This window comes from Triticum urartu, chromosome 7A (assembly GCF_056163025.1).
Source record: "Triticum urartu cultivar PI428250 chromosome 7A, HENAU_Tu73, whole genome shotgun sequence".
NCBI lineage: Eukaryota > Viridiplantae > Streptophyta > Magnoliopsida > Poales > Poaceae > Triticum > Triticum urartu.
In genome coordinates this window covers 646,627,207-646,637,375 of record NC_141879.1, presented here as the reverse complement: position 1 = coordinate 646,637,375, position 10,169 = coordinate 646,627,207, and the positions used below count along the sequence as shown (strand labels likewise).

At 45.9% G+C, this 10,169-nt stretch overlaps 1 protein-coding gene across 1 annotated transcript; it reads right to left on the bottom strand.

Moving 5' to 3' along the window:
• Positions 1-670: 670 nt before the first annotated feature.
• Positions 671-2,278, bottom strand: LOC147961024 (uncharacterized). Its single transcript, XM_087533639.1, has 5 exons — positions 1,733-2,278; positions 1,504-1,650; positions 1,196-1,420; positions 853-1,077; positions 671-727 (listed from the first exon to the last, which is right to left on the bottom strand). The coding sequence occupies exons 1-5, from the start codon at positions 2,276-2,278 to the stop codon at positions 671-673; spliced, it is 1,200 nt and encodes a 399-aa protein (XP_087389765.1).
• Between the last annotated feature and the right edge of the window lie 7,891 nt (positions 2,279-10,169).

The following is a 10,169-nucleotide window of genomic DNA, read 5'->3' as shown; positions in this document are numbered from 1 at the left end:
CCCTTCGCCCCGCGGGGTACTTGGGCCGTCGTCTGTCCGGCTGTAAAATGCTATTGGGCCGTCCCACGCGGTCACGCGCGTTGCTCCCGACACGGCGGCGGCGAAGGAACGTTTAGTCCCACCTCGCCCGACGGAGCGCGCGACGACCTGCTTATATACCCGGCGCCACAGAGGCAGTCAAACTCCTCTAATTAACTCGCTATGCTACCTCCGCCTGACGCTGCCCTGTGCGACAGTGCCGTCGTGGCTGCCCTGTTGGCCCGTTTGCTGACGTGGCGAGGTGCAATATTCACCGGGCGGGCATTTTTTTAACATTATATAAACATGGACTGTTCAAGTCACACAAGTAGATGATGGCAGAAGCATTTTTTAACATCTGTTTTATTCAAACAAGTAGTCGACGGCAGAAATATTCACCGGGCGGGCATTTTTTTTACATTATATAAACATGGACTGTTTAAGTCACACAAGTAGACGACGAGAGAAGTATGAATATGAGTAATTGAAAATTATAGACGATGGCATGACGACAAAATAATAATCCAAATGTCATTCTCAACTTAAATATTCAAACAAGTAGTGTCTTCTTCATCACAAAATATCCTAGTCAAAATAAATGAAAGAATCATTTGAGCGGACAAAATTTTCTGTTACATAAATTTTGCTGCATTTATTTCTTCTTTGCAAGCCAGGTAACTTTGTCTTTCACATCATTGAGCGTATTTCTCTGTGAAAAAATAAGATGCGCAATCATTATGTCCCTTGATTTATTAACTGACCCCTGTTAGAACTTCATATTAGTCCAATGTGAATTGTATCACATAATGAATTCAATAGGATCATGTTTATCACCCTTGAAACTATCCAAATAGTCAGGTGTGCAATAATAAGGTCTCTTTTTTCAGAATCATTAAGGTCAGCTTCATCATACTCTTGCACATTCTTTTTTGCTGGTGTTTTGAAATTGTCCATATCAGGTTGATATACAAATTCTTTACGAGGGTCTCCACCATAGTTTCTAGATTCACTATTATCACCATACTCATTCTCTTCTTCTTTTTCACTATCACCGGCTTTCTAGAAGACACCGCTTTTGTTCAATTTCTCTATCACCCTCTATGATTACAAATAAGTTCTAGTTAGTTTGGTGACACATAAAAAAACAAATTGAACGGCAAAAAAACGAAACTTGTACCTGTGCGCATAGCTCTGGCAAACGAAGCATGTCCTTACGAATGTGCTTCAGCTCAGTCATAATCCGATCCACAATAGGGTTCTGGCTAGCGGAAGCCTCAGATGTACTCACACCTTTTCTGCTTCCTGTAATGTTAGACTTTTTCATACTGGATTTCTTGTTTTTTTCAGCTTGTTCCATTCTAATTTTGTTTAGTCGGTACTCTTCAGTAATGGTGTCATCGATCTACAACATAAAGAATCATACATTCAAATTTAATTAATAATTAATTGCGTACTTTAAATGAAAAAATTAATTGCACGTATTACCATCCCAACACCACGACCATATTGGAAGTCGTACTTCTCCCTTTTCTCTGCTGCCTCTTCTGTCCAGTTCCTCATCAAGGGGCTCAACAGCGCTAACGGATCATACTGCGGACCGGTGATTGGATGCACCTTCTCCCAATATAGATACTACAAAACAAAAAAAATCACTTATCACATGTTACACTATTATTACATAATACAAATGTTCAACTTAACAAATATATCATACCTGCAGAAGTGCTAGGTTGCCACATGGCCATTCCCTAACACGTCCGGGCTGCAAGACCATACCAATCTCCGACAAACAAAACCGCAAAGTGAATGCGTTCCAGTTGAACTTTTTTATCGACCTGACATCTTGCACTAGCGCATAATAATTCTTTGGTATGTACTCATCAGACAATGGTGCAATTATAGTCCCTAAGAGGACAAGAAACGCCATCCGAGCAAATTCATCGTCCGCGTTTTTATTTCTCACAATCTTCTGAATGAGATCATCAATCAAGATTTTACCAGACTTTTTGTTAACAAAACTAACTGGAATTTTCTTTACTGCTTTCCCTTGGACCATACTCAAAAAACTAGAAACATCCACTCCTTCATTCTTCAAACCAAATATAGCGAACACATCATCAGGCCTCAGTGAAATCAACCATTTCTTTCCGGCTGCCTCTTGGACCATGAATTTTTTAGTACTTGGATTGAAACCTTGAATCATAAGCGCAAGCAAATTATCACGCATCTTCACCCAAGGTATTTGTAGCATGCCCTCCATCTCCGTTTCGTAAAATGTGAATCGCTGACTTGGTGTTAACTGATTAACAAGACTAACCCACTTTTGTACGGAACATCCAATCACACCATCGATGTCCATACTGCATATACTAATATCTATGTGACGTTGCATGTAGCTAAGATGTTATATTATAAGGAAACATATTCTAAGAAATACCTATCCGACGGCGACCAGTGTGGGTGACGGCGGGCGCCGACGGCGAGTAGTGCAGGTGACGGCGACAAGTGTTCATGACGACGGGCGCTGATGGCGACCAATGCGGGTGACGGCGGGCGTTGATGGCGACCAGTGTGGGGTGACGGCGGGCGCTGGGGGTGACGGCAGGCGGGATCAAATCGGGCGCGTCGTTGACACGTAAGAGGTGGAAAGGGCACGCACGACGTGATTGGGCATCGACGTCCGAGATTGTCGGGAATATTCCCTCAGATAGCGACGGCTCGTGGAGATATTTACTGCGTCGGGCCCGCGGTTATCAGTTTGCAATCAATGCCCACCCGACGTGATATAACCGTCGGTCGTGCTTTTGTCCTACACCGGTCGAGATTTTCTAATTCAATTTTAATAAGCGTCTGTCCATAATTAACTCTATTTGGAGGAGATGTAGGGTCAATGCATCTCTCCTTCGCATCCGCCAAACGGGCCCATTTTTTCCACGTGCTACAGTGACAATGCAGGGCACACACGTAAAAATTTGTCGCGTTTTGAGGCTCTATGTAATTTCTACGATTTTCCGGACCAAAAACCCCTAAAATACTGCCCGGACGTGATGCAACGTGCGTTCGTTGTCGAGTTTCGTTCATTTTTGGCGTGGGGTGCCCGGGTGGGGCCCCACATGCGCTGCTAAAAGTTGGGCGCATTCCGTGAAACCGCTCAGGTACTTGGTGTGGAAGGGGGTGGTTTCGGTATGGGCGGAGGGGACCCTCGGGCGCATGTCTCTCCTTCGCATCCCCTAAACGGGCCCATTTTTTTCCACGTGCTACGGTGACCATGCAGGGCACGCACACAAAAATTTGCCGCATTTCGAGGCTCTATGTAATTTCTACGATTTTCCAGGCCGAAAACCCCTAAAATACTTCCCGGACGTGACGCAACGTGCGTTTGTTGTAGGATTTCGTTCATTTTTGGCGTGCGGTGCCCCGGTGGGGCCCCACACGTGCTGCCAAAAGTTGGGTGCATTCCGTGAAACCGCTCAGGTACTTGGTGTGGAAGGGGGTGGTTTCAGTATGGGCGGAGGGGACCCTCGCGCGCACGTCTCTCCTTCGCATCCGCCAAACGGGCCCATTTTTTTCCATGTGCTATAGTGACCATGCAGGGCACGCACGCAAAAATTTGTCGGATTTTGAGGCTCTATGTAATTTCTACGATTTTCCGGGCCGAAAACCCATAAAATACTGCCCGGACGTGACGCAACGTGCGTTCGTTGTCGGATTTTGTTCATTTTTGGCGTGGGGTGTCCGGGTGGGGCCCCACACGCGCTGCCAAAAGTTGGGTGCATTCCGTGAAACCGCTCAGGTACTTGGTGTGAAAGGGGGTGGTTTCGGTATGGGCGGAGGGGACCCTCGGGCGCACTCTCTCCTTCGCATCCGCCAAACGGGCCCTTTTTTCCACGTGCTACTGTGACCATGCAGGGCACGCATGCAAAAATTTGTCGCGTTTCAAGGCTCTATGTAATTTCTACGATTTTCTGGACCAAAAACCCCTAAAATATTGCCCGGACGTGACGCAACGTGCGTTCGTCATCAGATTTCGTTCATTTTTGGCGTGGGGTGCCCGGGTGGGGCCCAACACGTGCTGCCAAAAGTTGGGTGCATTCCGTGAAACCGCTCAGGTACTTGGTGTGGAAGGGGTGGTTTCGGTATGGGCGGAGGGGACCCTCGGGCGCACGTCTCTCCTTCGCATCCGCCAAACGGGCCCATTTTTTCCACGTGCTATAGTGACCATGCAGGGCACGCACGCAAAAATTTGTCGGATTTTGAGGCTCTATGTAATTTCTATGATTTTCCGGGCCGAAAACCCATAAAATACTGCCCGGATGTGACGTAACGTGCGTTTGTTGTCGGATTTCGTTCATTTTTGGCGTGGGGTGCCCGGGTGGGGCCCCACACGCGCAGCCAAAAGTTGGGTGCATTCCGTGAAACCGCTCAGGTACTTGGTGTGAAAGGGGGTGGTTTTGGTATGGGCGGAGGGGACCCTCGGGCGCACTCTCTCCTTCGCATCCGCCAAACAGGCCCTTTTTTCCACGTGCTACTGTGACCATGCAGGGCACGCACGCAAAAATTTGTCGCGTTTCAAGGCTCTATGTAATTTCTACGATTTTCCGGACCAAAAACCCCTAAAATATTGCCCGGACGTGATGCAACATGCGTTCGTCATCAGATTTCGTTCATTTTTGGCGTGGGGTGCCCGGGTGGGGCCCAACACGCGCTGCCAAAAGTTGGGTGCATTCCGTGAAACCGCTCAGGTACTTGGTGTGGAAGGGGTGGTTTCGGTATGGGCGGAGGGGATCCTCGGGCGCACGTCTCTCCTTCGCATCCGCCAAACGGGCCCATTTTTCCACGTGCTACAGTGACCACGCAGGGCACGCACGCAAAAATTGTCGCGTTTCGATGCTCTATGTAATTTCTATGATTTTCCGGACCGAAAACCCCTAAAATACTGCCCGGACGTGACGCAATGTGCGTTCGTTGTTGAATTTCATTCATTTTTGGCGTGGGGTGACCGGGTGGGGCCCACACGCGCTGCCAAAAGTTGGGGTGCATTCCGTGAAAACCACTCAGGTACTTGGTGTGGAAGGGGGTGGTTTCGGTATGGGCGGAGGGGACCCTCGGGCACACGTTTCTCCTTCGCATCCGCTAAACGGGCCCATTTTTTCCACGTGCTACAGTGACCATGCAGGGCACGCACGCAAAACTTTGTTGCGTTTCGAGGCTCTATGTAATTTCTACGATTTTTCGAGCTGAATATCCCTAAAATACTGCCCGGACGTGACGCAACGTGCGTTCGTTGTCGAATTTCGTTCATCTCTAACGTGCGGTGCCCGGGCGGGGCCTCACGCGCTGGCAAAAGTTGGGTGCATTCCATGAAACCGCTCAGGTACTTGGTATGGAAGGCAGTGGTTTCGGTGTGGAAAGATGTGTCCGGCACATCGTTTTTTTTCTGTACCCTTCAAACATGCCCAAATTTTTATATCGCATTGTGTCTACATGAGAATCATGCGTGCCAAGTTTCAGTGCATTTTGGGACTGTTTTCATTTTCTACGGTTTTTGGCGTCGACAGTCCGAAAACACTGTTATTAATCAAAATTATTTCATACTAATTTTTTCAAAATAATTACGAATTCGTTCTTCTAATTTCGTTTTTCCTCTTCCTTTCTTCCTCTCTTCTTCTTTTCTTTTATATCATTTTTATTCTTCTTTCAATTTTCCCGGTAAACTATTAGATTTTATTTTCTTTCGGCTAACTTTTATTTTATAAAATGATTCAAAATTTAAAAAAAATTCCACAATATTCCATAATAATTTTCATCTAAATTTCATTCCAACATAAATATAGTTCATTAAACCTTACGACGGTTCATTTTACATTACAGCATAAAAAACTTAATTAAACAGGACCTAAGCGAAATTAATTAAACATAACATGACCTAATCTAAACCTAATCTACTCGTCGTCGGAGGAGGCGAGGTCCACGATCTCGCCCGCACCGCCATCACCGTCGTCGTCGTTGCTGCTCTTGCTGCCGTCGTCCCAGTTGCCAGCGTCGTCCTCCACCGAAGCCGCCTGCACCGCACCGATGCCCGCCGCCACATCCAGTGCGGCCTGCAGCTCGGCGGCCTCTGCTGCAGCGCCATAGCCGCCGCGGTGTTGAGTGCGGCCTGCAGCTCGGCGGCCTCTCTCGCCTCTGCGGCCGCCGCCATGGTCGCCGCTTCTGCCTGCGATGCCCACGGTGCGATGAGGTAGCCAGGGCAGTCGTCGGGGTCACCGCCCTTGCGCAGCGCGAACTGCTCCGGCGGGAGGGGAGGCGGGCCTGGTGAGGGTGGCCACCGGATAGCGGGACAAGCTTGGAGACGGCGTGGCCGCCGGAGGGGGACGGCGGGGCCGGCGCGGGGCAGACGACGAGCCGCCTGGTGCAGACGACAAGCCGCCCGTCCGCGACCCCCCACGAGCCTGCGCGACGACTCTCCAATAGTCCTTCCCCTTCCAGAACTTAGCACGGTCAATGATGTTCCAGCGGCCGCCCTCGTGCCGGCGGAGCTCATCCCGCGACGTGTCGGGTACCCGTCGGCGGTCATGCGGAAGGCGTGCGGCAGACAGCAGCCCGGCAGCACCATCATCCCGATCTGAATGAGCTCGTCGGTCTCCGGTGTGCTCAGGCTAGTCGACCATGAGCCGCCACTACCGTCGCTGCCATCGGACGCCATGGAGGCTGCTACCTCTTGAGCACTGCGTTGGTTTTCCCTTGAAGAGGAAAGGGTGATGCGGTAAAGTAGCGTAAGTATTTCCCTCAGTTTTTGAGAACCAAGGTATCAATCCAGTAGGAGCTCACGCTCGAGTCCCACACACCTACATAAAACAAATAAGAACCTCGCAACCAACGCGATAAAGGGGTTGTCAATCCCTTCACGGTCACTTACGAGAGTGAGATCTGATAGATATGATAAGATAATATTTTTGGTATTTTTATGATAAAGAGAAATAAAGATGCAAAGTAAAATAAACGGCAATATAAATAGCTAAGTGTTGGAAGATTAATATGATGGAAGATATACCCCGGGGCCATAGGTTTCACTAGTGGCTTCTCTCAAGAGCATAAGTGTTACGGTGGGTAAACGAATGACTGTCGAGCAATTGATAGAATTGGGCATAGTTATGAGAATATCTAGGTATGATCATGTATATAGGCATCACCTCCGCGACAAGTAGACCGAAACTATTCTACATCTACTACTATTACTCCACACATCGACCGCTATCCAGCATGCATCTAGAGTACTAAGTTCATAAGAACAGAGTAATGCTTTAAGTAAGATGACATGATGTAGAGGGATAAACTCATGCAATATGATATAAACCCCATATTTTTATCCTCGATGGCAACAATACAATACGTGCCTTGCTGCCCCTGCTGTCACTGGGAAAGGACACCGCAATATTGAAATCAAAGCTAAGCACTTCTCCCATTGCAAGAAAGATCAATCTAGTAGTCCAAACCAAACTGATAATTCGAAGAGACTTGCAAAGATAAACCAATCATATATAAAAGAATTCATAGGAGATTCAAATATTATTCATAGATAAACTTGATCATAAACCGACAATTCATCGGATCTCGACAAACACACTGCAAAAGAAGATTACATCGAATAGATCTCCAAGAAGATCGAGGAGAACTTTGTATTGATATCCAAAGAGAGAGAAGAAGCCATCTAGCTAATAACTATGGACCCGAAGGTCTGAAGTAAACTACTCACACATCACCGGAGAGGCCATGGAGTTGATGTAGAGGCCCTCCGTGATCAATGCCCCCTCCGGCGGAGCTCCGGAAAAGGCCCCAAGATGGGATCTCTCGGGTACAGAAGGTTGCGTCGGTGGAATTAGGTTTTCGTGGTGCTCCTGGATGTTTGGGGGGTACGTGGATATATATAGGAGGAAGAAGTAGGTCGGTGGAGCAACGAGGGACCCACGAGGGTGGAGGGCGCGCCCAGGGGGTAGGCACGCCCCCTGCCTCGTGGCTTCCTCGATTGTTTCTTGACGCCCACTCCAAGTCTCCTGGATCACGTTCGTTGAGAAAATCACGTTCCCGAAGGTTTCATTCTGTTTGGACTCCGTTTGATATTCCTTTCTGCGAAACACTTAAATAGGCAAAAAACAACAATTTGGGTTGGGCCTCCGGTTAATAGGTTAGTCCCAAAATTGATATAAAAGTGTAAAATAAATCCCATTAACATCCAAAATAGATAATATAATAGCATGGAGCAATCAAAAATTATAGATACGTTGGAGACGTATCAAGTATCCCCAAGCTTAATTCCTGCTCGTCCTCGAGTAGGTAAATGATGAAAAAGAATTTTTGATGTGGAATGCTTTCTAACATATTTCTCAATGTAATTTTTCTTTATTGTGGCATGAATGTTCAGATCCGAAAGATTCAAGATAAAAGTTTAATATTGACATAGTAATACTTCAAGCATACTAACTAAGCAATTATGTCTTCTCAAAATAACATGGCCAAAGAAAGTTATCTCTACAAAATCATATAGTCTGGCTATGCTCCATCTTCACCACACAAAAATATTTAAATCATGCACAACCCCGATGACAAGCCAAGCAATTGTTTCATACTTTTGATGTTCTCAAACTTTTTCAATCTTCACGCAATACATGAGCGTGAGCCATGGATATAGCACTATATGTGGAATAGAATGGTGGTTGTGGAGAAGACAAAATGGAGAAGATAGTCTCACATCAACTAGGTGTATCAGCGAGCTATGGAGATGCCCATTAATAGATATCAATGTGAGTGAGTAGGGATTGCCATGCAACGGATGCACTAGAGCTATAAGTATATGAAAGCTCAACAAAAGAAACTAAGTTGGTGTGCATCCAACTTGCTTGCTCACGAAGACCTAGGGCATTTTGAGGAAGCCCATCATTGGAATATACAAGCCAATTTCTATAATGAAAAATTCCCACTAGTATATGAAAGTGATATCATAGGAGACTCTCTACCATGAAGATCATGGTTCTACTTTGAAGCACAAGTCTGGAAAAAGGATAGTAGCATTGTCCCTTCTCTCTTTTTCTCTCTTTTTTGGGACTTCTCCTTTTTTATGGCCTTTCTCTTTTTTCGTCTAGAGTCTCATCCCGACTTGTGGGGGAATCATAGTCTCCATCATCCTTTCCTCACTTGGGACAATGCTCTAATAATGATGATCATCACACTTTATTTACTTACAACTCAAGAATTACAACTTGATACTTAGAACAAAATATGACTCTATGTAAATGCCTCTGGCGGTGTATCGGGATGTGCAATGATGCATGAGTGACATGTATGAAGAATTATGAACGGTGGCTTTGCCACAAATACGATGTCAACTACATGATCATGCAAGCAATATGACAATGATGAAGCGTGTCACAATAACGGACCGGTGGAAAGTTGCATGGCAATATATCTCGGCATGGCTATGGAAATGCCATAATAGGTAGATATGGTGGCTGTTTTGAGGAAGGTATATGGTGGGTGTATGATACCAACAAAAAGTGCGCGGTATTAGAGAGGCTAGCAATGGTGGAAGGGTGAGAGTGTGTATAATCCATGGACTCAACATTAGTCATAAATAACTCACATACTTATTGCAAAAATCTATTAGTTATCGAAACAAAGTATTACGCGCATGATCCTAGGGGGATAGATTGGTAGGAGAAGACCATCGCTCGTCCCCGACCGCCACTCATAAGGAAGACAATCAATAAATAAATCATGCTCCGACTTCGTCACATAACGGTTCACCATACGTGCATGCTACGGGAATCACAAACTTCAACACAAGTATTTATCAAATTCACAACTACTCAACTAGCATGACTCTAATATCACCATCTCCATATCTCTAAACAATTATCAAGTATCAAACTTCTCATAGTATTCAATGCACTTCTATGAAAGTTTTATATTATTTCTAAAAGCAAATTTCCATGTTGTTCTAAAGGACTTTCAAAATAATATAAGTGACGCATGAAAGATCAACTATTTCTATAAAATAAAACCACCGCCGTGCTCTAAAAGGTATAAATGAAGCACTAGAGCAAAAATTATATGGCTCGAAAGATATAAGTGAAGCACATAGAGTATTCTAATATTCA

What these genes read in the sequence shown, in the direction of transcription:
- LOC147961024 (XM_087533639.1), bottom strand. Translation starts at nt 2,278, where the DNA reads ATGGAGGGCATGCTACAAATACCTTGGGTGAAGATGCGTGATAATTTG. An exon ending in ATGGTCGTGGTGTTGGGATG is followed by an intron (nt 1,421 to 1,503) that starts GTAATACGTGCA and finishes TTTATGTTGTAG; the next exon opens with ATCGATGACACCATTACTGA. An exon ending in TGCCAGAGCTATGCGCACAG is followed by an intron (nt 1,078 to 1,195) that starts GTACAAGTTTCG and finishes GGTGTCTTCTAG; the next exon opens with AAAGCCGGTGATAGTGAAAA.